Source organism: Schistocerca gregaria, chromosome 6, assembly GCF_023897955.1.
Source record: "Schistocerca gregaria isolate iqSchGreg1 chromosome 6, iqSchGreg1.2, whole genome shotgun sequence".
NCBI lineage: Eukaryota > Metazoa > Arthropoda > Insecta > Orthoptera > Acrididae > Schistocerca > Schistocerca gregaria.
This window is the reverse complement of record NC_064925.1, coordinates 384,176,393-384,204,199: the sequence shown is the minus strand read 5'-3', so window position 1 is coordinate 384,204,199 and position 27,807 is coordinate 384,176,393. Positions and strand designations below refer to the sequence as shown.

General features: G+C 38.5%; 1 protein-coding gene across 2 annotated transcripts in view; it reads right to left on the bottom strand.

Annotated features, from left to right (window-relative positions):
• The window catches only part of LOC126277904 (WD repeat-containing protein 26), a 146,247-nt gene extending 121,726 nt beyond the window's left edge, over positions 1 to 24,521 (bottom strand). Inside the window, exons 1-3 of one of the 2 annotated variants that reach the window (XM_049977461.1) lie at positions 24,017 to 24,521; positions 16,936 to 17,035; positions 4,862 to 4,921 (exon numbers count right to left, since the gene is read on the bottom strand). In XM_049977461.1, the coding sequence (XP_049833418.1) occupies positions 4,862 to 4,921; positions 16,936 to 17,035; positions 24,017 to 24,228 (372 nt within the window). In that variant the 5' untranslated portion in view covers positions 24,229 to 24,521. The remainder of the gene's footprint in view (positions 1 to 4,861; positions 4,922 to 16,935; positions 17,036 to 24,016) is intronic. The other variant, XM_049977462.1, reaches the window with a different exon arrangement.
• Between the last annotated feature and the right edge of the window lie 3,286 nt (positions 24,522 to 27,807).

Genomic DNA, 27,807 nt, shown 5'->3' with positions numbered 1-27,807 from the left:
GGGCTAAGACCTATAATGGTCAATATGTGGTTGCTTTTCAGTTCACAGCATAGTACTTTTTGACCATTGCATTTACTGGTGTCTACTATCGACCCACATAATGACAGCATTTTGCATTGTGTCTTTAGAAGTGTCCACTTTTCACTATTCACCTGGTTATAATCATATACAAGGTGTGACTGCAGGCTTTATACATCCGAATTTCAATTTTTATCATATTGTTGGTAGACATGTTCCTGATATAGGTTTGCATTTGCGGCTGTTTTGAATATTTAGTTTACTGTTGACAATCAAATAGGTTATATGTGTTTTCAAGTGATCAGCAAATTACTACATTTGAAAAAGATGGATCAAAGAATTCCCATTAAATTTTGCTAGAAAAGTGGAATAAAAGGCAGCACTGCATTTTAAATGTTGACTGTGGCTTTTGGCAAATCTACTATGAATAAGACAAGAGTTTACGAGCGGTATAAACATTTCAAAGAGGGTCGAGAAGACTTCTAAGACAACGACAACCCTGGACGACAACCTAGCACATCAATTACCATGGAGAATGTGAAACGTGTGAAGAAAATGGTTCCAAAAAATCACCATCAGAGGGGTTGCTGCTGATCTCAGCGTATCCTTTGGCACATGCCAAGCAATTTTTTGGATGTACATGTAATAGCAAAGTTTCTTCTGATATTGTTAAACGATGCATAAACACTGCTCAGCAATTGCTGAATAAAGCTGACAACAATACAGAACTTCAACAGAAGGTCATGAAACATTGGTATACAGGTATGATGTCAAAACAAAGGCCCAATGAAAACTGCCCTAAGAGCAAGACTCTAGAAATTTGACAAGTTTGCTCAAAAGTGAAAGTTGTTCTCTTGTTTTCTTCAATTACAAAGAGACAGTGTATCGTGAATTCCTGCTTTATGGTTGTATGGTCAATAAGGAATACTACCTGGAAATTATGCACCCTTTACATGAAGAAAATGACAAGAATTGTGGCAGAACCATTAGTGGTAACGGTAACTCGATAATGATCCTGCTCACACCTCAACCCTTCTTCACAAATTTTTGACAAAAAAAGAGTGATGTTGACTCGTCAATTGTTCCACCGGACATAGGTTGCCACCACCGTTGAAATAAAAACAAAATTGCTGAAGAAGCTGAACACCATAACGAAAAGTGAGTGCCAGAAGTGCTTCCACCAAAAGTGTATTATATCTGAGATGGATTACTTTAAAGGGAAAAAATTGATGTTGATGAATAAATACAGATTCTTTAAGAAAAACAAAAATTCACCTCTCGTATAATATTTTCATCTTACTTTTCTTTCAAAAACACAATGTATTTTGCCTGTATATTGAAACATTCATCAGTTTTAAAAAGATGCAACAAAAATAAGAAAGGCTCTTTGAAAAGTACAAAAAAGAATACTCTAAAATAGACAGAGAGATCTGAGACGTCATTCATACTGTTTACTATTGCCAACATGGCTTACATTAAAAGAACTCCAATTTAAATGTATACCCTAAAAGCCACCAAGTATTTGGCAAATGATGTTTTGTATTAGATATATTCATATTCTGGTAGCCTTCCAGGATAATGGATATGTTTGCCAAGGCATATACAGAGAAAAAAAAAGTGAAGCACCGAAGACACGGTAAGATGTCAATGTAACTTTGCACACGATCAACCCACTGGCAGATATGTAAATGATGAGTGGCGGTGATCCAAATGATGAAAGTTTGCAGTTCTCAGTTACAGGTAGAATAGCCACCAGAGTGCATTAGTGTTTTTGATGTTTAGTATTGTTACCAGGCCTGGTAGAGTATGTAGAGGGTATGAACAGCATTATATGTTGAGTAATCACTGTGAAAAACATGAAAACACTATATGCTCCTGTGAGACAACATTATCAGTACCTAAAGGAGTTTGAAAGGTGCCTCACTGTGGGGGCTCCACTTCGACGTGTGGTTGAATTGAACATTATACATATCTGTGGAGCATTTGGATTTGACAGTCAGCTGATGGACTGCATGGGAATGTGAGGGCAGGCATACTCATCACCAAGGTTCCAGTCAACCACATCTGACTGCCACAAGTGTGATCGCCATATTGTGCACCAAGCACATCATAATCCTTTCCTTCACATCTGAACCTGCAATCCGAGACCAAGTAATAAACTCCATGCTACATTCTGTATCATCCCACGCAACTGGTCAGAGACTAGCAGTAGCTGGGCTAGAGAACTACCTCAAAAACCTATGCTGCCAATAACACCACAACACAAATGGTTGTGTTTAGAATGGTGTGTTGACTAAGAAGCGTGGATTGCTAATGAATGGCATTGCAATGTATTCAGCGATACAGCAAGATTCTGCTCTACATCGGTTGACCACTGTTGATGAGTGTGGTGTTGACATGGGGAGAAGTACCAGTCTTCCAATGTTTTGGAGAGGCACAGGTCACAACTGGTAGCGATTGAGGGAACTCTGATGTCAAAACAGTGTGTGAGGGACATACTGCATCTCCATGGGTTACCTCTCACGTGACAGTTTTCTGGTGTCATTTTTCGGCAGGACCATACTCGTTCACACCTGGCAGGTGTGGTGAAGTACTTCCGTGGTCAGCAAGATCCCTATATCTGTCCCTAATAAAACATTTGTGGACTCAACTCAGACGTCAACTCCAGCCAAATGCCAATATCCATGATATCAAGGGCAATTTACAACTACGAACCACCTTGCCTCACAAGAGAATACAACAGCTTCATAAGCAAATAAGTGTAGGCATTCCAGCCACAGGAGATGCAACGTCATACTGATAAGTGGTCTTATACGGCCAAGTTATCAGTAAATTTTTTCAACAATGTAATCACTTAAATAACGTCACATACCCTCTCAACTTGCGAATTTTCATATCATTTCCTCCTCCCCTTCTGGGTGCTTAACTTGTTTTAATGGGCAAAGTACTTACCACACAGCCCAACAGTTCATGAGCAGCTTTGGTCATCCACAAAACTTTCTCCACTTCTTTTCTGTTAAGTACCAGTTCTTTCATATATTAATTTCTCTTCAAATCCTCTTGAGTTCTAACAACTGTTTTTAAACACTCCTCTATTCTCTTTTCTTTACAACCTCTCATAGTTCCTTCCTTCCTTCTTTCCTTCCTTCCTTGCAAATCAATAGTACAAGTAATTCTTGCTTTTCTGACTTTTACCATCTCATCTGCCATTCCAAATACACTCCTGGAAATGGAAAAAAGAACACATTGACACCGGTGTGTCAGACCCACCAAACTTGCTCCGGACACTGTGAGAGGGCTGTACAAGCAATGATCACACGCACGGCACAGCGGACACACCAGGAACCGCGGTGTTGGCCGTCGAATGGCGCTAGCTGCGCAGCATTTGTGCACCGCCACCGTCAGTGTCAGCCAGTTTGCCGTGGCATACGGAGCTCCATCGCAGTCTTTAACACTGGTAGCATGCCGCAACAGTGTGGACGTGAACCGTATGTGCAGTTGACGGACTTTGAGCGAGGGCATATAGTGGGCATGCGGGAGGCCGGGTGGACGTACCGCCGAATTGCTCAACACGTGGGGCGTGAGGTCTCCACAGTACATCGATGTTGTCGCCAGTGGTCGGCGGAAGGTGCACGTGCCCGTCGACCTGGGACCGGACCGCAGCGACGCACGGATGCACGCCAAGACCGTAGGATCCTACACAGTGCCGTAGGGGACCGCACCGCCACTTCCCAGCAAATTAGGGACACTGTTGCTTCTGGGGTATCGGCGAGGACCATTCGCAACCGTCTCCATGAAGCTGGGCTACGGTGCCGCACACCGTTAGGCCGTCTTCCGCTCACGCCCCAACATCGTGCAGCCCGCCTCCAGTGGTGTTGCGACAGGCGTGAATGGAGGGACGAATGGAGACGTGTCGTCTTCAGCGATGAGAGTCGCTTCTGCCTTGGTGCCAATGATGGTCGTATGCGTGTTTGGCGCTGTGCAGTTGAGCGCCACAATCAGGACTGCATACGACCGAGGCACACAGGGCAAACACCCGGCATCATGGTGTGGGGAGCGATCTCCTACACTGGCCGTACACCTCTGGTGATCGTCGAGGGGACACTGAATAGTGCACGGTACATCCAAACCGTCATCGAATCCATCGTTCTACCATTCCTAGACCGGCAAGGGAACTTGCTGTTCCAACAGGACAATGCACGTCCGCATGTATCCCGTGCCACCCAACGTGCTCTAGAAGGTGTAAGTCAACTACCCTTGGCCAGCAAGATCTCCGGATCTGTCCCCCATTGAGCAATTTTGGGACTGGATGAAGCGCCGTCTCACGCGGTCTGCACGTCCAGCACGAACGCTGGTCCAACTGAGGCGCCAGGTGGAAATGGTATGGTAAGCCGTTCCACAAGACTACATCCAGAATCTCTACGATTGTCTCCATGGGAGAATAGCAGCCTGCATTGCTGCGAAAGGTGGATATATACTGTACTAGTGCCGACATTGTGCATGCTCTGTTGCCTGTGTCTATGTGCCTGTGGTTCTGTCAGTGTGATCATGTGATGTACCTGACCCCAGGAATTTGTCAATAAAGTTTCCCCTCCCTGGGACAATGAATTCACGGTGTTCTTATTTCAATTTCCAGGAGTGTATGTTATATCTAGTCTTCCATGCTCCACAAGAAAAATGTTTCATCTCATTTTAGTATATCCCTTAGCTCAAAAATATTAAAACTACTCCTTTTTTAACATACTGATTTACTTTTCACATCCAAACATACCACAGGTAAATGAACATACAAAATTTCAAAATTAGTTTAAAATTATTAGGATGTAAAGGCACATTTACTTACCACAAGACACTGAGAAGAGCCTTCCAAAAGAGGTTTGAGCTCGTTCAGGTCATTGTCAGCCTACAAGGGAAAAAAAATTATGCAACAACAACAAAATTTAGCATTTAACACAGAACCTGGACACAAAGAAAAATCAATTAACAACAAAATTCCATGACATAAGAAGTAACATCAGAAATATGTGATTCGTAAAGTTTAATTATTTAATGTTTCTGCAATGGTGTACTTCCATATGTTCAGCTGAGTAGTTGCTTCTGTTTTATGTGAAAAATGGAAACAATAACATGACTGAACACTCAGCACCACACCATTAATCACACTGGGAAAATCCCAAAATTACTGAAAGGGGTTCTTGTATTCTCCATTTTTGGAATCAAAGCGTTCTTTGTTCCTATATAGGAGAAAGGGCACTTCATGTAAGTTTCTCATATGTGAGAAACTTTGCTTCACCTGACCTCTGAACCTGTAAGCAGGCAGTATATTTTTCGGCCTTACTGGAACTCTTTATGGATGCTTATGATAATCTGCTCCACAATGTCTTCCTCATAAAACTCACTCCTTTTTTTCACTTGGCATACAGCCCACACAACCTCCGAGTTGCCTAGAAGTATACCTCATGGTGTCCTGCTGTCCCTTTACAAAGTGATATGACTACATGAAAATTTTATAATATATCTAAAAACAAAGATGATGTAACTTACCAAACAAAAGCGTTGGTACATTGATAGAGACAATAACAAACACAAACACACACACAAAATTCAAGCTTTCGCAACACACGGTTGTGAAAGCTTGAATTGTGTGTGTGTGTGTGTGTGTGTGTGTGTGTGTGTGTGTGTGTGTGTGTTTGTTTTATTGTCTCTATCAACGTACCAACGCTTTCGTTTGGTAAGTTACATCATCTTTGTTTTTAGATATATTTTTCCCACGTGGAATGTTTCCCTTTATTATATTAACATGAAAATTTTATAATTTATATAAGTCTACAATATTATGCTGTTTATTTTCTTCCAGATGGTAAATTCCACTGGAAATGTTGCTTCTTTGTAAATACTTAAATGTATTCATATATAAATTTTTTATCATAAATAATTCAAATCCTCTTTCATATATAAATTAACTCTTCATGAATAATTTTCATGGACTTGCACAAGTAAATTTCATTACAAAAAATATTTCAGTTTAAAGGCTACATTTAAATTACATAAAAGAACTGTTACTAAATAATTCTCATTTACAAACCTACACTGATGTGACAAAAGTCCTAACATTGTGTCAGACCTCCTTTTGCCCAGGGTAGTGCAGAAAAGGGATGTGGCACGGACTCAACAAGTCATTGGAAATCCCTTGCACAAATACTGAGCCATGCTGTGCCTATAACCATTCATAACTGTGGAAATGTTGCCGGTGCAAGATTTTATGCACAAGCTCACCTCTTGGTTATGTCACATAAATGTTCGATGGTATTCATGTCTAGCATTCTGGATGGCCAAATCATTTACTCCAATTGTCCAGAATGTTCTTCAGACCAACCGTGGCCCAGTAACATGGCGCATTTTCACCCATAAAAATTCCATCATTGTTTGGGAACATGGAGTCCATGAACTGCTGCAAATTTTCTCCTAGTAGGCAAACATAACCATTTCCTGCTAATGATGTGCTCAGTTGGACCAGAGGACCCAGTCCATGTAAATACATCCCACACCATTATGGAGCCATCACCAAATTGCACAGTGCCTTGTTGACAACTCGGGTCGATGGCTTTGTGTGTGTGTGTGTGTGTGTGGTTGGGGGGGGGGGGGGGGGGGGGGGTGCTAGACTCAAACCTTACCATCAGTTCTTACCAACTGAAATTGGGCCACCATTTTCCAGTCACTTAGGGTTCAACTGATGGTCACAAGCCCAGTATAGGCACTGAACATGATGCCATGCTGTTGGCAAAGGCACTCGCGGTCACCTGCTGCCATAGTCCACTAATGCCAAATTTTGCAGCTTTGTCCAAACGCATATGTTCGTCACACAACCCACACTATTTTATGAGGTTATTTCAGTCAGTGTTTCTTGTCTGTTATCAACTCTATGCAAATGTTGCTGCTCACAATCCTTAAATGAAGGTCATTGGCCAATGCGTTGTCTGTGGTGAAACGTAATGCCTGAAATGTGGTATTCTCGGCACACTCTTGACACTGTGGACCTTAGAATACTGAAACCGCCAATGATTTCCAAATTGGAATGTCCCATGTGTGTAGTTCCGACTACCAATCCATATTCAAAGTCTGTCAGTTCCTGTTGAGCAACCATAATCAAATCAGAAATCTTTTCACATGAATCACTCCAGTACAAATGAGAGACCCGCCAATGCCCTGCCCTTTTAAACCTCATTTACGCGATACTGCCACCATCTGTATACATGAATTTACTATCCCACGACTTGTCACCTCAGCATATATCATCAACAATCAGATTGAGATATCCCTTAATTGCTACCTTTCTTTTAACAAAGAGTTTTAACCAAACAGCTAAAGCAAAACTTGGCAGACAAAGTGCAAACTGCCACAGAGTTGTCAGATATAGAAATCAGTGTGAAGAATGTCATCATTGTTTTCAAATTAGATTTTGTGAAACACATAACAAAAGGAATGTCACTAGCCTCTTCTAGACCTGCAATGATTGACTCTACTGCTATGGGATACAGGAAAAAGAAGATTTAAGTTAGTTTTTGTAATTTTACAGCTAAATCAGAAGACTGACTTACAGTGAGCCTTCCAAATCAGTGGAAAGAAACAAGAAATGCTGCAAATATGATAGTCTCTGTCTACCAGTCTCCAATAACATCAACACTCTGATGAAACAAAAGCATTCAAACAACCCAAAAAGTTCAAAAATAGTTTGACCATATATAGTTTAAGGTGCAAGATAAGGTATCAAGGAAGGCTTAAGAAGACCATGAAGACATTGTAATACTTTGTTCAAGTCATGAGTGGCAACTGTCAGAGCCTGTACAGACCTTTTTGCGAAGTGATTACAACAACTACCGCACACATCACACTGAAAGGCACATCTGCGCAAAGTAGTACTGTAATAAAGAAGTGTTACAACAGTAAAGAGGAAGGAAAATGTCTTCCATGTTGCCAAGAATTACTAAGTGTTACTGCGCACAACAGTTAATAAAATTTCATTGCCAGTGAAAAATGGTCATACTGCAGTCTGAATAAGAGGATTAATCATTGTCCAGCAATGTTCAGGGCAAAGAAATCAGATGCAGGATAAATCACACTGGCTGCCAGGCATTAATAGAGAGGGGAGGGGAGAGAAGGGATGTGTATAACATTTAAAAACTTAGCTTCCTTCCACTGTGATGCAAACTATAGCAATTTTTAGACAAGTGCAGGACTCAACGATGTTATCTGTGATTTAGGATCTTTGGGGAAGGATCTTGGAAAATAAGAGCACATAATAATAATAATAATAATAATAATAATAATAATAATAATAATAATAATAATAAGTGCAAGATAAAGTTTGTACCTTGACCTTAATGAGGTAAAGATTCATTTATTCAATTTCAGACATGCAATAATGCCAGCTGCTAGCAGTAGAAGTAAGGAAAGATTGGTTATGCATTAAATGAAACACACTGTGTAGAATTCCTCAGGATCCAGTTGGATAACAAATTAAAATGGAACCAACATGAAGGTAATCAAGCTTATTTCAGTGTGTTTTGCACTTAGAAGTATCTCTCATTGTTTGGCCTAATAACTATTTTTTTTTTTTTGCAGTTTCATTACCCATTGTCTTATGAAATTACCTTATGGAGTCAAGCACCTGAAGTAAATAAAACATTCATTCAGCAGAAATGAGCAGAAAGAATATTGTGTAAAGTAAATAATCACACATCTCACAAAGACCATTTTAAGGATCCAGGAATTCTTAATTCAATTAGCAATTCATTTAGTCCTTCATGATTTTTGTTGCTGATGATAAAAATCAATTTCAGTTGAACTGTGAAACACGAATACTCAATCTAAGACACAAACATAATTTTCATCCAGGCTCTGCCTCTTTGCCTAGGGTTCAGAGTGGATTATGTACTCTAATGCAAAGATATTCAACAAATTTCCACCTAACATAAAGAAAGCAGTTTCAAATCCTGAGTAATTCAAAAGAAAATTATAAGCACACTTCTTTCCTTCTATAAATTATCTGGATTCAAGGACTGGAAATTTCTGTTGGTCACATGGAAAGTAGTTCCATGCTTGCTGTAAAGTTGCATGACAAGTAGTAATGTACTGTAAATAGGACTTAGTATTTGAAGCCCTAGATAAGTATTTGCTACGAAGAATAAAGATACCAATGTAATCAAGCACTTATGCTATTAATAGGAGGTAAACATAACATATATAATACAACAAAGGTAGCAGCATCTTTCTTCCTAATCTACTACATTCAATTTAGCTGTTGTAAGCACAAATAGTACTAAGTAACACTGAGATAGCTTATCTTTGATACAACGTACAGTTTAAGTTTCTACAATATGAGTGTCTTTTGGTAATGTATATCTTGACTCATTCCACATCCCCAAAGGTTCTCCTTCTTGATGGGAACTATGGGCATGATAAATGAATTAATAGTTCTATGTATTACAGCACCATACATCAACAGAACAATGATTCTATAATGAATCTCTCATATTTCAGAAGATTTCATGTAACTTTTTAAGAGTAGGCCAGACCACGAGTTAAACTGAAACTGTTGCCTATCACAGGTAATGCTCCAACAAGAAAAACTGTCCAGACAAGCCCACACACACACACACACACACACCCACACACGCACAATAGACAAAGGCTGAAAGCTATAATTGTGTGAATCTTTTTGTTGTGCCTATCGCGACTTAACATCTCCGCTACATGGTAAGTGCCAACTTTCTTTCTCTGGTATTGTTACATTCCATACTGGATTTTCCATTGTTTGATTTTTACACATCATAATGGTGGTTGAGCTCTGTGGCTACGGATTAAATTACTTGAAGAAATACACCAACTAGACACTTTTTTATAGTGCTTATTTCTATTAAGATGTACTACAAGCTTTTACCCATTTTCAGTTGGCACAATACATTTATCTCTTTATCAATATAATGTTTTCGTTGACTGCATATTGAAGGCTGCAGCTACCATGTGCAAAGTAACATTTCATTTAGCTATCATATTTCTCAATTTGTATATTTTCATATTTATTAATAGTTACACTGACAGAAAAAAATATTACGGCACCAAGGAGGAGTTGTATGACGTCAACAGAATTTGGTAACTGTATTTCTACATTTGAAAGATGATGTCTATTCAAATTTCACACCAGTCGGGGCAGGTATGAGGATTCATGTAGAGTTTGCTTTAAATACATGCTGTAATGGTCGTGGGCATTAGTTACCTTTGAAATTGGATAGGATGAGTTGATGTTAGTCAAAATGCAATAAAAGTGGCAGAGACACCATTCTTCACATCTCATTGAATTTGAACGAGGTTGTGTAACAGGGTTACAAGAAGCTGGCATTTCCTTCTGTGATAGTGCAGCAAGATGTGGAAGATATGTACCCAATGTACATTACTGCTGACAGTGGTGGTCAGGAGAATGTATGGACACAAGAAGACTGTGCTCCAGACCCGTGGCACTGCCAAGAGGGAAGACCGTAGTGTTCGGCGTATGACTCTGGTCCCCTGTACTGCATCTGCAGAAGCAATATGAGCAGCAGTTGGCACCACAGCGACAGAACAAACTGTTACAAATGGTTATTTCAAGAACAGATCTGAGACAGACACCCTGTAGCATACATTCCACTGACCCCAAATTACCATCATTTGCAATTTCAGCAAAGTCAAGCCCTCATTGGAGGGCAGGGTGGAGGTCCGTTGTTTTTTCTGATGATGGCTGTATGTTGATTAGGAGGCCAGTTGGGGGCCTGCAACCAACCTGTCTGCACACCAGGCACACAGGACCTACATATGGAGTTATAGCTTGGGGTGCAATTTCATATAACAGCAGGAGTACTCTCATGGTTATCCCCTGCACCCTGGCTGCAGATCTGTACATCAGTCTGGTGGTTCAACCTGTTGTGCTGCCATTCATGAACAGCATACCAGGGTCTGTTTTTCAACTGGGTTACGCTTGTCCACATACTGCTGTTATAGCCCAACATGCTCTACATACTGTCTGCATGTTGCCTTGACTTGCTGAATTGCCAAATCCATCTCCAATCAAGCATATATGGGACATCACTGGACAACAACTCCAGAGTCATGCACAAACAGCATTAACTGTCTCTGTATTGACCAACAAAGTGCGCCACACATGGAGCTTCATCCCACAAACTAACATCCAGCACAATGCTTTCTGGCAGTTAACTGACAATTAATGTACAGCATATCACATTTGCAGTGGGTTATCTTGTGCTTACATTAATCTCTGATCTTGCAATGTTAATCACTTAAATATGTTACCTATACAAATGTATCCCAGAATTTTCATTACTCTACGCACTGCTATTTTTTACAGGACAGCTGTAGAAATCAAAATGCATCCAACAAAAAACTTTGGACTCATGAAGACATAAATTTTCATATCAGCTGAAGATGGCTGAAAGAACAAAAGGTATTTCGACATGTTGTTGTTGTTGTTGTGGTCTTCAGTCCTGAGACTGAGCTCTCCATGCTACTCTATCCTGTGCAAGCCTCTTCATCTCCCAGTACCCACTGCAACCTACATCCTTCTGAATCTGCTTAGTGTAGTCATCTCTTGGTCAACCCTCTACAGTTTTTACTCTCCATGCTGCCCTCCAATACTAAATTGGTGACCCCTTGATGCCTCAGACCATGTCCTACCAACCGATCCTTTCTTCTGGTCAAGTTGTGCCACAAGCTTCTCTTCTCCCCAATCCTATTCAATACTTCCTCATTAGTTATGTGATCTACCCATCTAATCTTCAGCAGCACCACATTTCGAAAGCTTCTATTCTCTTCTTGTCCAAACTATTTATTGCCCATGTTTCACTTCCATACGTCGCTACACTCCATACAAATACTTTCAGAAATGTCTTCCTGACACTTAAATCTATACTCTATGTTAACAAATTTCTCTTCTTCAGAAACGCTTTCCTTGCCATTGCCAGTCTACATTTTATATCCTCTCTACTTCGACCATCATCAGTTATTTTGCTCCCCAAATAGCAAAACTCCTTTACTACTTTAAGTGTCTCATTTCCTAATCTAATTCCCTCAGCATCACCCGACTTAATTCGACTACATTCCATTATCCTCGTTTTGCTTTTGTTGATGTTCAACTTATATCCTCCTTTCAAGACACTACACATTCCGTTCAACTGCTCTTCCAAGTCCTTTGCTGTCTCTGACAGAATTATGATGTCATTGGCGAACCTCAAAGTTTTTATTTCTTCTCCATGGATATTAATACCTACTCCGAACTTCTCTTTTGTTTCCTTTATTGCTTGCTCAATATACAGATTGAATAACATTGGGGACAGGCTACAACCCTGTCTCACTCCCTTCCCAACTGCTGCTTCCCTTTCATGTCCCTCGACTCTTATAACTGCCACCTGGTTTCTGTACAAATTGTAAGTAGCCTTTCGCTCCCTGTATTTTACCCCTGCTACCTTCAGAATTTGAAAGAGAGTATCCCAGTCAAGATTGTCAAAAGCTTTCTCAAAGTCTACAAATGCTAGAAATGTAGGTTTGCCCTTCCTTAATTTAGCTTCTAAGATAAGTCGTAGGGATAGAATTGCCTCACGTGTCCCAACATTTCTACGGAATCCAAACTGATCTTCCCCGAGGACGGCTTCTACTAGTTTTTCCATTCCTCTGTAAAGAATTCATGTTAGTATTTTGCAGCTGTGACTTATTAAACTGATAGATCAGTAATTTTCACATCTGTCAACACCTGCTTTCTCTGGGATTGGAATTATTATATTCTTCTTGAAGTCTGAGGGTATTTCGCCGTCTCATACATCTTGCTCACCAGATGGTAGAGTTTTGTCAGGGCTGGCTCTCCCAAGGCCGTCAGTAGTTCCAATGGAATGTTGTCTACTCCGGGGGCCTTGTTTCGACTCAGGTCTTTCAGTGCTCTGTCAAACTCTTCAAGCAGTATCTTATCTCCCATTTGATCTTCATCTACACCCTCTTCCATTTCCATAATATTGTCCTCAAGTACATCGCCCTTGTATAGACCCTCTATATACTCCTTCCACCTTTCTGCCTTCCCTTCTTTGCTTAGAACTGGGTTTCCATCTGAGCTCTTGATATTCATACAAGTGGCTCTCTTTTCTCCAAAGGTCTCTTTAATTTTCCTGTAGGCAATATCTATCTTACCCCTAATGAGATAAGCCTCTACATCCTTACATTTGTCCTCTAGCCATCTCTGCTTAGCCATTTTGCACTTTCTGTCGATCTCATTTTTGAGACGTCTGTATTCCTTTTTGCCTGCTTCATTTACTGCATTTTTATATTTTCTCCTTTCATCAATTAAATTTAATATTTCTTCTGTTACCCAAGGATTTCTACTAGCCCTCATCTTTTTACCTACTTGATCCTCTGCTGCCTTCACTACTTCATCCCTCAAATCTACCCATTCTATTCTTCTTCTACTGTATTTCTTTCCCCCATTCCTGTCAATTGCTTCCTTATGCTCTCCCTGAAACTCTGTACAACCTCAGGTTCTTTTAGTTTATCCATGTCCCATCTCCTTAAATTCCCACCTTTTTGCAGTTTCTTCAGTTTCAATCTACAGGTCATAACCAATAGATTGTGGTCAGAGTCCACATCTGCCCCTGGAAATGTCTTACAATTTAAAACCTGGTTTGTAAATCTCTGTCTTACCATTAAATAATCTATCTGAAACCTGTCAGTATCTCCAGGCTTCTTCCATGTATACAGCCTTCTTTTATGATTCTTGAACCAAGTGTTACCTATGATTAAGTTGTTCTCTGCGCAAAATTCTACCAGGCAGCTTCCTCTTTCATTTCTTTGCCCCCAGTCCATATTCACCTACTACGTTTCCTTCTCTCCCTTTTCCTACTACCGAATTCCAGTCACCCATGACTATTAAATTTTCATCTCCCTTCACTATCTGGATAATTTCTTTTATTTGATCATACATTTCTTCAATTTCTTCATCATCTGCAGAGCTAGTTGGCATATAAACTTGTACTACTGTAGTAGGTGTGGGCTTCGTATCTATCTTGGCCACAATAATGCGTTCACTATGCTGTTTGTAGTAGCTTACCCGCATTCCTATTTTCCTATTCATTATTAAACCTACTCCTGCATTACCCCTATTCGTTCTTGTGTTCATAACTCTGTAGTCACCTGACCAGAAGTCTTGTTCCTCCTGCCACCGAACTTCACTAATTCCCACTATATCTAACTTTAACCTATCCATTTCCCTTTTTAAATTTTCTAACCTACCTGCCCGATTAAGGGATCTGACATTCCACGCTCCGATCCGTTGAACACCAGTTTTCTTTCTCCTGATAACGACATCCTCTTGAGTAGTCCCTGCCCGGAGTTCCGAATGGGGGACTATTTTACCTCCGGAATTCGACATAAATAAAGCTATATAATGAGTAGCTGGGGTTAAAGATATGTATTGTACCCCTTTGATTCTTTCAATATAGCACAGACGTAAACATCAGACTTCAGCACCAGTCAATTTGTTATCATAAGCACAGTTTTTACTTTCACATTTATTGGCTTCACCAACTCACTACAAAACTATCACCTTCCAACCTAATGTAGACCTCGGACTGAGCAATAGATCAGTCTGTCACCACACCCAAGACTTCAGGAGATGAGGGCAAGGGAGGGGAGAGGGGTTTAGTTAGTAGCTGGTTGCTGAATTTCTGTAAGTAATGTATTACATCTCACTGCCTGATCCACAATTTCAATTTCCCAATACCCCTCTGATCCTTCTGTCTGAACTCTATGTAAGCTGTCAGGCATACCTCACTTGACCATCATTTGGAGGAAGCACATGATCAAGACCATATCATTCTACTGATTCCCACACTGAAGCTGTGTTATGCTCCTGTTTAACTTGCTGGCACATTAAAAATGTGCAGCAAATTTTAATTTGATCTCTAACCCTAGCCTTCTGCAAGCAATACTCATTAAGCTTCATATTCCAGTTGAGATTATCTGTTACTCTTTTCATTTAGTTTTCTGTATGATAATGCTTCCTTTCACAGCTGAAAGACCACACATGCAATTTCATGCAGATCTGTTGTGTGGGCACAGTAATGTAAACAATGATATAATGTTCTTCAACTTCCAAACATGTGCATCTGTGAAAGATATGTAATGTTTCCACAAAATTCACTCCTTTCATTTTCTGGCATATTGCTGATCAGGAACCTGATCCCTGTTTAAATCGTTGGCATGAAGTGGCTCACCTCCTATATCACTACCACCTGTGACTGATGTTGGCATGGCAAGGAACTACATTCAAATCTTGACGTCATTCAGGTTCCAATCCATGGCTCGACTATATGTGTCTCGGTTTGATGCAGTTTTGGAGTACTGTAACTGGAAAGGATCCAAATTGAACTTAATGTTCACAATACACATCTTGTTTAATGTGATTGCCTTTGGCCATCTTCAAGGTTAAGGCTATGTATTAGGTTGGTGTTTAAGTTCATAGCATTTTTTTTTTTTTCGCATTTTGATATTTCAGTTGCTAAGGGTTTATTTATCAATTGTCATTTTATATTTGTAGTTAACTGTTGCTATTTGAGTTTACATACAGTCATTCTGTCATTTAGAGATAGTGAGTGGAGCTGTGGGTGCTAGAAAATGCCAAGTGTAAAAATCTGAACGTTTCCGAGTGACAGCAGTGGAGGAAGCCAAAACATTTACACATTGTCTTGGGATAACAGCAATGGACAGAGCATGGCAAGAAAATGGTTTTCTCATTTTAAAGAGGATTGTTTTCACATTTGTGACTCTCCACATCAAGGAGCCCTTCAGGGTTTGATGAAGATCATTTAATGCTTTAGTCAACAATGATCCATGTCAGTGTACTAAAAAACTGGCAAATGTGATGAACTGTGATCCTTCCACCATTGTGTCACATTTTCAGGCAATGGGCAAGGTTCAAAAATGGGTACTGCATGCTCTAAGCCAAAATCACAAAAATCATTAGGTGGTCATATGTGCATCTCTGCTTGCTCATCAACTGGCTCAAACAACCGACAACTCCTATTCTGTATTGTTATTGGTGATGACAAATGGTGTCTTTATTATGAACAACAAAGACATCTTGCAAACACAATATAAGAACAATGGCCAGGAAGACTTAAAGTGATGTTGCTCTATGCTAACGCCCACCCACATTCTGCTAGACTGATAAAAAACACAACACAGGAGTTGGGTTGGGAAGTCATTCCATACCCATCTTATTCACCTGTCTTCAGATTTTTGCATTTTCCACTCTCTGTTCAGCAACCTTTAAGGAACTTCCTCTCCAGATGAAAAAGAGCTCTAAACATGGCTTGATGAATTCTGCACCTCCAAACCACATGATTTGTATGTTGCAGAATTGAAAAGTTATCCCAGCATTGGTAGACTATTGTAAATAGTGAAGTATAATACATTACTGGTCACTAAAGTCCATGTATGTCTGCTGTTTTCAATAAACTTATGGAAAAATGATATGAACTTATGAACCTACTCAATGCATGAAATTCATAGTGGCAACCATATACCAAGAGAGCGTTTCTTGAGAGACATATATCCCGATGATCTATCAGAAGCAGAATGCTAGTGGTGTGACTTTAATGCTACACACATAACCCCACCACCACATGCAATGACCTTATGGTGGGGTAGGGGGCCTGTCACTCCACAGTGATAGTTACACAAAGAGGAAAGGGATGTCACTGACATTTTGTCAAAAAAATAAAGGCAATGAATCTTAGAATGTCACATCTATTTGATGACACCACTTGGAAACCCAAGAACTTTATACCAGTTCCACTTGTCAAATAAACCAATGTAATAACAAAAAACCTTATTCCAGTCTCCATCCATAACATGTTGTCGGAATTTGGCAGCAGCCGGATGGTCAAGGCGACACCCAGACTCCTGCATCAGTAAGTCCGCAGTCCGGCTGTAGGAAAGAATGCATGCATTTATTAGTTCATGTAACCAAAGACACTTTATAGATTCTGTTAAAATCTACTATCCAAGTACACACAATCAAAAGCAACATATACCAGAATAATTGAAATTTTGTCGTCTCTGTGGTATGCTGATTAAACTTAACCACAACTACCTTTATTCAAATAAAAATAGCAATAAAATAGCTGACAATAAACCATCATAGGCACTTGTGTTACTAAACAAGATGTGTCATTGGTCCAATAAAAATCATGTATACAGTATTAAACAACTCTCCATATTTGTCCTAGCTCTAAAGGAACATGTTTCCATCTGATTTCATAGCAACCAAAAATTTACAATAAAATAAGTGCTATGTTTAATTTGCATTAAAATGACACGTATTGAAATTTGAGTCTTACTTTATCAAATGACAGTCATCTCTTGAACACAAGACAGTTTCACCACAACTACGTCTTCAATGTTCAAAATGAGATCCATTTACGGAGTCTTCCACATAATGTTTCCAATGTATCTTAAGTTCTGGTTATAATACTTGCTGACACATTGTTTATACCACTATAGTAACATTTGGGAGGTAAGGAGTAGTCCCTATCATGCAGTTCAGGTTTGGGTCTTCTATGTTTTCTCTAAATCACCTCAGAGAAATATTGAGATTGTTCCTTTGATAAGGCCATGGTTGAGTTTCTTCCTCACCCTTATATGGTGCAATAGGTGGGATCAAAGATTTACATTTGCCACATTGTCCTCATATTATATAACACATTGTTGATCATTCTTCTTATAAGACCACTGAAGATTCTCCCCCTAAACTTTTTGTGTTGACTGGGTTCTCCTTAACAAATAAGGCTGCAGACAACCGACTAGACAAAAATATTCTGTCACCTACAATCCTCTGGATTATCACTATCTAGCCCCAAATCTTTTTTAGCTTTCATTAACTTCAATTAATATGGATACCACTGGTTTGTGTTAAAAACAATCCCAATGGGAACATTTGTGATTAACTATTTCAAATTGAGTAACTCACACTCGCAGTTTGTCTTTTTATTATAAGACACTCAGAATACATCACCTTGATGTTCAGGTGCATAAGGATTAAGTCACCATTACCAGGCAATGAATATGTTGTAAGCTTAACAACGTTGTCATTACAGACAGAACACCACCTCATTATGAGACAATTATAGCCTACGCTGATACCTTAAACAGGTGATTCCCATTTAATGAGAAATAATGGACTGAATAACTGTAAATGTGACAATCTACCCATGACAGATGAAAACAACATAGATTTTTAAAAAATATGCACCTGAAGTAACAAAATTTGAGTTATACTTACAAATTCCTGAAAGCAATTATTCTGAAACGTTTTGTGAAAGATACATTCTGTGTCATAAAATGCTGAAATCTTTACTTTGCCTCACAGTATACCCACCACAGTATAACATTAAAAGAAAGACATACATCTCCACAAAATGTACTGTTTAAGAAACATAAACCAAGTAAAGTGTATTCCGTATTGTAATGAATGGCATGAAAATAAAAATACCCACATTCAGTAACACCTGCAAATCATATTGTGTTTCTAATGATTTAACCTAAACAGATATTGAAAAAAATATTAGTAGGTTCCTAATAGTAAATGCATGGCATTTGATTTCAGATACCATTTACATAATCATTTTTTTCCGTGTTCCTCACAAAAAAGAAGCAGCAACTGAAAGATCATCATCAAGAGTAAGAGCAACAGCTCACGTGCATGGAAGGAAGAGTTGGCTAACAGCTTATCGAAGAAACCATTGCATTTTTCACTTTACATGACTTAAGGGAATCTTAAACACTAATTTACAGCTTTTGCTATTGGCCATATTACATACTAAGGCTCATGTACACAAAATTAAACCTTCCCATAAAGCTAGTAAATTTTACGAATTTAGAAGGATGGAGGACTGCAATGCTGAACTATATCCATCAGCCCTCATAGAGAATATGTTAACCTCCACCACTCTGGCACTAATCCACCTCTATGGCACAAATCACACACAGAAAATAAAGCTTTAAAAAAGTGCTTAATATCCAGTCAACCATAAGGTCTCTAGAAATTGAGTGTAATCTCAGATAGAACACAAGTGGGAAACAACACTGGCTAAGTCTTTTTCAAAAGAACCAACCCAAAAAGAATTTTAACGTATTGGTCATCATCATACAGTTCTTGCTCTTTCTCTCTCTCAAGATTCTGTTAGAACAGGCAGTAGTGCTACTACCCCCACTATACTACACTTGCTTGGTGACAAAAAAGTCAGCTAATGAGAAAGGTTTATTATGGAAAAACAACAGATGGGGAAATGTATAGAAAAGAAAATAACAAATAATATGTTACAAGAAATAATCAACTGTAGAATACCTATAATTTATGGTTCTCTGTCTATAGCAATACAACTGACATCACGTCCCCAATTTCTTGACATCTAGCTAATCTATTTGATGAAAAACTAACAACAGAAACTGATTATTGTGCCACAGCAAAACACTTTACAGTGCATTTAATCTTCTGTCTCATACGGAAAGGAACAGAAAATTGATAGGTGCCAGAATACGTTGTCGTCAGTCTGGATACAAAGATGAATAAATAAAAGCCTTGGACATTACACAGAAATATGTCTACAAACACAGTTATAAAAGTGTGAAAGAAAATTGCTTGCCACAGAAATATATATATATTTTTTCCCAAACAATGTAAAGTTCAAGAGGGAGAGGGGGGAGGGAGAGGGGGGGGGAGAGGGGGGGGGGAGAGGGGAGAGAGAGAGAGAGAGAGAGAGAGAGAGAGAGAGAGAGAGAGAGAGAGAGAGAGAGAGAGAGAGAGAGAGAGAGAGAGAAGGGGGCGGGGGAGTCATGAGGGTGTGGGTGTGCATTTTCTTTCTGCTGCAGCAGGAGAAGGACTTTGACTGAAAGCTTTAATACTTTAGATGACTTTTCTATTGCGTCAGCCTGTGATTCAATGCCTCGTCTATACTGTTATTTTATTTTTAGCCACATACAGTATTAACTTCATTTTAACCACAAATTTTTGACAATGGATGGAAACAGTACATGATATGTTGCTTATGACCTCAGTTCTTTTGTTTTTGGGTGAATAACTTCTAGCGAAGGACAGAGTATTATGGAGATCACACCCAGAAAAAAAAGTCTTTATGTCTACTATTTCCCAACATTACTCTAATATTGAATTTTCCCTCACTCTCAATGTTCCTCAGAAGTGGCACAGTAGCTGGCAGGTAGAGAAACATGCATTGTTCAAATCAGTGAACAACATACTAGTACACAGGGAAGAACATTTATCCCACTGACATCTGTATCACATGATACACAAAAATTAACAGCTGTTACTTTATATTATCCTAAACTGTGAACAGAAAGTATTGTGAAAACAATACATTTCTTTTTGAAAACATTTCCCTTGCAATCCAACAACAGTTCACATGTCATTTCTTACAACACCTACAGAGCAATTTAAGCCTGCAGAAAACTACAAATTTCAGGTGCACACAAAACACGGCCAACCACGTACAAAACATTTGTCTCCACTGATACTAGCCCATGAATGCAGTGTAGAAATATAGTTGTTATACTTCTACATAGCAGCATCCAAACAAAACTGAAAAATTCTTATGATTTTTGACCACAATTTGTAACTTCTAAATATATTAGCTCTGAGGATTATAACTGTCGTTCCTCATTATCAATTCTCTTTCTCTCGCATACCACCACCATTTGTTTCTGCCCTCAGCTCTACTGACCTTTAACAACTAACACATTTCACCACAAAGGAAACGACAAATTCATCCTGTAGGCCCTTTCTAACAATATAAATCCATTTTTAATACCCGCTAGCACTGAAACAGTATGTTGTGGAGTATATGGATATACTGCACAAGGGAATAATGTAGTTGAGAATACATAAGTCAACAATTTTTTCATATTTTATTGAAATAGTTAGCTTCTGGATCAACTATTAAATGTTTTCAAAAACTAGTCTATACTACTAGCGATCAACACAAACTTATGAAAGTGTAGTTACAGTGGTTTTCTGAAGCATGTTTTACAAAGTAATGTCTCTTCTGCTAATTATATAACATGTTAATTTGTAACTGTTTAAGGTGTGTGTCTATAGTGACTAACAAGGAGTCAAGCCTGCTTGTCAATCATAGTTGTTGATTTTGAAAACAGCAGCAGTTAATCAAAAATCCCACCCATGCGGTAAGCCACATTTTGACTCATTCCATAACCATGATGGTTCACATTCTGTATGGGATTCACTGAACAGTGTGGATGATGAAAATAACAATGAATACCAACATGAGCCAGGCTATAACTCTTAGTCATTCACACATTGTTCATTGCTTTCTCAAATGTTTTCTTCTGAAAGTAGAACCAAACATAGGCAACAATAACAGCCCACCTAAAAAAAATATGTATGTCCATAATTTGTTAACTTGGAGACCGTTCTTTCCAAATAAACTGCATCTGAACCATATGAGGGATACGGGATGTTACAACAACAAAATGTTATAGGAAAACACCATTCTGAAACAAATTTTTCAGTAATATATTGACTAACAAATGCTTCTCAGGCAATGAATTTGTTGGTGCTTTCATAATTTAACAGCAGGAATAGCCCTTATTTTTGCCATTCTGCATATGCGTCAATGAGAAACAATAAATGAACCAAGCTTAAAATTCTAAAGCTTTTCTATATTTTTCATGGTGGTAATTATGTTGTTGCCGCAAAACCATAGCTTCGATATACATTTTTTTAAACATATAGAAGCTTAGACACTTTTATAGATTAAAAAAGCTGTTCATTTGAAATTCTCTCTATTTATCGGCAGTATTCCACACTTCTTTGTACTGCAATTTACCAAATAACAATAGTTAATACTCTGTAAAGGATCATTTGTAGTAGGCAACCAACGAATGTATGCAACTGGCACTAGAGCAAATTTGTTTTTATTTATGCTTTGTGGCCAGTAAGGTAATAAAGATAATCCCACAAACCAACCACTGAACTTTGTTTTCAGAAGTACACTGCACAGTATTGGTACCATGAGTGTAGTGAATTATTCTAGGAGTTAAAGTTACACACAAAACACCCAGAAATAACAAGTAACTCACACCCAATGGTAATGGACTGCAGCTATGTCCCTTAAGTAACAAATTCAATTAACTTTTGTATAAGCCAAAGTAATATCTTTTTTTTTTTTTTTTTTTTTTTTTTTTTTTTTTTTTTTTTTTTTTGTAAAGAATTGTGAAACAGGAAAGTTACACAGCTTTCCAAACACATTCCACTTCATGGACATTACTTGGACTAGCACCTCAAACGAATTTTACAGGGCACCAGGAATATGTCAGTCAATAAGGGACACTTGACCAAAGCCAGTGTGAGGGTATAGATGATTTTTGCATTTCCAGCAGCTTCCAAACAAAAAGGGTGTAATGAGAGATAACTACAAAAATATTACACAATGATGTTTAATTTATCTTCAAAGAAGTGTTCAAAAATATTCATACTGACTCATGTCCGATACTTTAAGACAATGTTTTAATAGTTTTAGTGCGTGAGGATAAATCCATCTATTTATTTCTTAAGCCTCACCAAAAACCAAGTATCATATTTGATGAGAGACATCTGTTTCTTCATAAAATTTATAATTGTTCAAGACTGAGATGTTGGAGAATGATTGAGCTTGAACAAGAAATGAAACATAATTATTACACATGGATGATAAATGTATTATAATTATGATATCAGGTACAGTATAAAATTGTAAACCTGCCTGTTTGCTGCTGTTTTACACAGTGTTTACAAGAAATGCCATATTTGAAACAATACTGAAAAGCAGTGCCTGTCAATCTCCTCACACAATAAAACAATACAAAGCAGAAAATTTTCTTCAAGTTAAATATTTCAAATGCAAAACATTAAAAAAAAGCAATGTTTTATTTGGCTTAAAAAGTGCGTTCAAAAATTAAATCTCTTTGTAAATTACAATACAAAAGTTTATTCTTTCTTTGAGGTTGGAAAAATGGCACAAATAAACGCTGAATCCTGAACAATATTTCCGCTTTAACTTCGAAACATCTAATAAAGAATGACAATTTCAAGAATTGGACGTAACATTTTTCTTTTTTACAGTTACTATGAAATAACCTGTCTTCGTTGATGTACTGTCTTCCATGGATGTAATTCTGTATTCCGTCCCGTCTCGTCCGTCTTACACAGCCTATGAAATTTATGCCGTTTTCGTGTCAAATTCACAATATACTTTTCATAACCTTTCAAACTATTTATTACGCTGTCATTTAGAAACGATTGATTTGTAAAGTTAATTTTGTAAAAAAATCCTCAATCTTGGATAAGAGTCTGCAACGTCATTACGTGGAACGATTTTTTTTTTTTAATTTCACCACATTATAAACAGTCCGTTGAACTTATTTGCACAAAACGAGCAAAATGCAACGGAATACTTCGCAAAATATCACCAGATTTGGTCAAACAAAAAAAAATCGATGTTGTTATCTTTCGCTAACACTGGAGGCTAGTTGTCTGTTTACAACATTTAGTAATACTATTTTTTTCTTTCTTCTTGATGTAGTTCATGCACTAGTCATTTAATGGCTTTCTTTCTAACAGTGAAAAACATTAACACAGTAAACAAACGCAAGGGTGGGTCAACCTTTCGTGTGATGACAACACAAAGGCAGGCTGACAGCTAAACCTTGGGCGAACAGCTGTGTTGAATGCATCGTACACCTTGCCTAAATAAGGTCACTTATAGGTCAGCTAATAAACATGAGTAATGAAGATTCTCCACTACCAACTCCTTCTTATATAAACATATTACTAAACTGTTACTACAACCACAGCAATTAAGAAACGCGTAAATAAATAAATTCGAGTGAAACATACTCAAGCCCGATTGTTTTCAAATGCTGCCCAATAAGTCGCACAATGTCCTGAGTGGTCTTGTCCATTATCTTCGGAGTAATTTCCTCATTTGGTCCTCCATTAACAGCGTTGTCATCGGGCGAGATCTCGGCACCGTTTTGTTGATTGAAAGTATCGGAATGGTCTTCGGACACTCCATTGCGTTGCGCACAGCCATTAGCTGCTTGCTGCATTGTAGCGTCCAAAGTACGCGATTTCTTTCGCGGTGGCGGAGCAAGTCCACCGTCGTCCGACTCTCCGCTCGAGGCCAGGCTTGCTAACGGGTCGCCGTGGTGAAATTTGTGGAGACACACTCAGTTTCCCGAAGAAATCTAGTGTGAATCCAACGTCAACCACTCTTCCGACAGCACTACACCTTCCTACAGCTGAGCAATGTTTAGATTGTGACGTCATATACAAGGACCTGGGAAATAGGTTCGCCAACTAGCAAAACTCATTCAACTGGTACACCCATTTGCAGTTAGAGCGAGTCTCTGACCACGCTGATACTTCGACTTTCAGTTCATAGATGTCGCATCGTGTACAGTATCTCTGGTTGTGTTTTCATTGCAAAATCACAGATCACATTTGTCAGCAGTGATAGACGTGATTACAGTCATACCACAACAAAGTGGGAATTTGCCCGTGGTCTTTAATCAATAATTAATAGTTTGCCGGGAACTATAATTGAGGCAGTTTGTTACACATTTAACTGTGTTTCGCAATGATAGACAACTGGTTATTACCCACACTTCACAGTTTCCATTGTTCGTTCTTAAGTGCATATGAGTCTGAAATAATCAAATTAGATAATTTCCGTTTGTCGAGACGAAGTATCGTCTTAACTGATCATTTCTCTTAGTTTTGCAATTTCGGATAAGTTCATTAGCATATTGCAAACAAATAGTCTTCATTAGCGTAATTCAAACATAGTCTTCTGTCGTAGTGATAAGCTGCTCATGAAGTGACGAAGTTGGACGCAAGTGATAGCGATGACCTTACTCTCATTACGTTCGTTATGTAACTGCGATAATTACATCAATAAAATCCAATACAACTGAAAATGCGTGTCATGTCTTTAAAACTAGTTAAGGAGTGTCATCACTATGACTGCCACGAGATTGATCCGCCACTAGAGCAGGTTTACTTGGACATAGTTATGCGGAATTCACTCTGTGCAGAATAATATTAGAAATGCTCACGCTGAAGTTGGGTTTTTCAGTAATCTACAACTACATAGCCTTGCGTGGGTCGGCGAATTGTGGGGAACTAGACTACTTGTTAGTTCAAAAGTCCACGTGAAGAGAAACTAATCCGTCGCCCTTATCAGGTACTCATAGTAATAGCGCGGTACTCTAACCTTCGTCATGGCACATGTAAGAGATTCCTTACGAAGTGCTTGCTAAGGACTTAGGTCGCGCAAAAAAGTGGATGAAATTTATTTAATTAGTTGGGCAGCTGTTAAAGGTATGAATCGTTTGGACTTTGCCTGTAGCTATCAACACTGAGTAGTGTCAACATTTACACCCAAGCTTTGCAGACCATTCTGAAATGCTTTACAGAGGGTAGTTCCAACTACGTCACAGTTGTCGGTAGAAGTACATGATCTGTTAACAGATTAAAGTCAATTTTGTTGAATAATTAAACAAGTTCGATCGCTATGTCACTCAGTTGATGGGAATCGGCTCAGAGACGCTGTCACTTTTAGTTAGAATTTGAAGAACGTCGAGTCATTACGAAAATTAAATTGTGGTGAAGCACATGAATTCGACAGCAGGAAAATGAAGAGAAGGAACAAAGGTAAGAGAACGTCGACTGTGGGAAAGGGATGTAGCCCTAAGGGGAAGCAGCCTGGCAGAATTTTGCACATTATTGCTAAAACTTGGTTCAAGAATCATGAGAGAAGTTGTGTATGTGGAAGAGAACTGTAAACATCGTAAGGTTTCAGATAGATTATATAATCGTAAGACATATTTCGAAACAAGATTTTAAGCTGAAAAACATTTCCAGAAATGGATGTGGACTCTGCACACAATTATTGCATATTATAACTGAAGAAATTGCAGACATGTAGGAAATTAAGAAGGTGAGATTTAGATAAATTGAAAGAAACAGAAGTTGCCGAAGGTGTCAAAGGGGGCATTAGACAGATATTGAGTGAAACAGGAGAAAGGCACACAATAAAAGACGATTGGGTAGCTTTGAGATATCATGCAGTAAAGGCACAATTACTCTGTGAACACTTCTTTGTGTTTTGTAACAAACTATTTTCCCAGTGTTTGCAGCACTATAGATAAAATTTTAACATCGTTGCGTCATACAAATTTATTAAGGTCATTTGCTTAAAAGTCCCTGTAATAATTGTACTTTAGTGTACTTAATTTATGATTTTCATTGCGGGATATAGCTCCTGTTTACTATTATATGTATATATGTAGTTCATGTTTCTTTCTTCCATGCAAATATTTCCTTATCTCAGTTCTCTTTCCTTACATTTATTTTATTATTACAATGCAGACCTTAGTATTTATTTCAGTAATCAGTTTATATTCATAAACTTTCGGGTATATTCTACTTGGTGTACAGATACTAATGTTAGCTGTCTGGCGTGTTAAGCAGTGTTGGACTCGTTTTGCCTACACGCATGCGCCGTAAACACCGTCCCATGACAGAGCTTTCTACTGCAGTTACACGTTGCGTCTCTCACAATGCTACATCATAAATTTTTCCCTACCACATTTATCAGTTTGTGGTTGAAGGTGTATACATTTTAGTAGTGAATTCGCAGCACGGTGATTAAATTCAGCTTATTACGTATTTCACATCAGCCTTGTCAAGAAACAAAATTTTAAATAACGAATGACTTAGCGTATTTCTGTTTACACAAATATAAATAACAATAGAGAAACTTATCCCAAAACCAAGTGAATATCTTTCATAATTTATAGTGAAATATTTTCACTGCACTTGAGCACAATAACATAGAACAATAACTTCATGAGTCGGTTTAACCTTTTGTCAGCTCCATTCCATGTACATATACCTTTAGATCATTGTGTGGATAATGACCCTTCTACTTCTCATTTATAGGGTGAGCTAGTCTACATGATCCTGGATGAGGGATTAGTGTAATTGCAAATGGGCCAGTGTATAAAAGTTGCCATTTGCGGTTAAGTTTTCCGTCTTTGGAAGACTTTGGATTGATTCACAACACTACTTCTTGTCCTATATGGAATTGTACAGTACACCATAGTCTTTTGTCTGAAGACTTTTGTCTTTATACTCGGGCTTTTCTCTGGGATTACTCAAGGCTTGGCATATTTTTTATTCAGATGACATATCTCCCTTAGGTACTTCAGGCAGTGGTCTTTCCCACTCGTACATTTCTCATTTCTTAAACATTAACTCAGCTGGTATAAAACCTGTCGAATTATGTGGTAAGTTATTAATTATTTGCTGAAATGGTGAGACGAATTCGAGCCATTTTGTATGTTTCTTTAGTGTGTAGCAGCGTACATATCTAATAGATTCCTTAAACACCTTTGTTTTGGGGTTTGCTATGGTATGAAATCGTGATGCGAGTATGTGTTTTATTTTATTAGCGGTCGTGAATTCCTCCCAGAAGTACGATGCATTACCAGTTAAACTGTATCTGCGGCTTCCCTACTCTCGAGAGATAGTCATCTGTAATTTTTCTAATAACAGAAACTGTGGTCACTGGCCTCACTGCATACAACTTAACACGCTTGGAAAAAAAAATCATATTAGTCAAT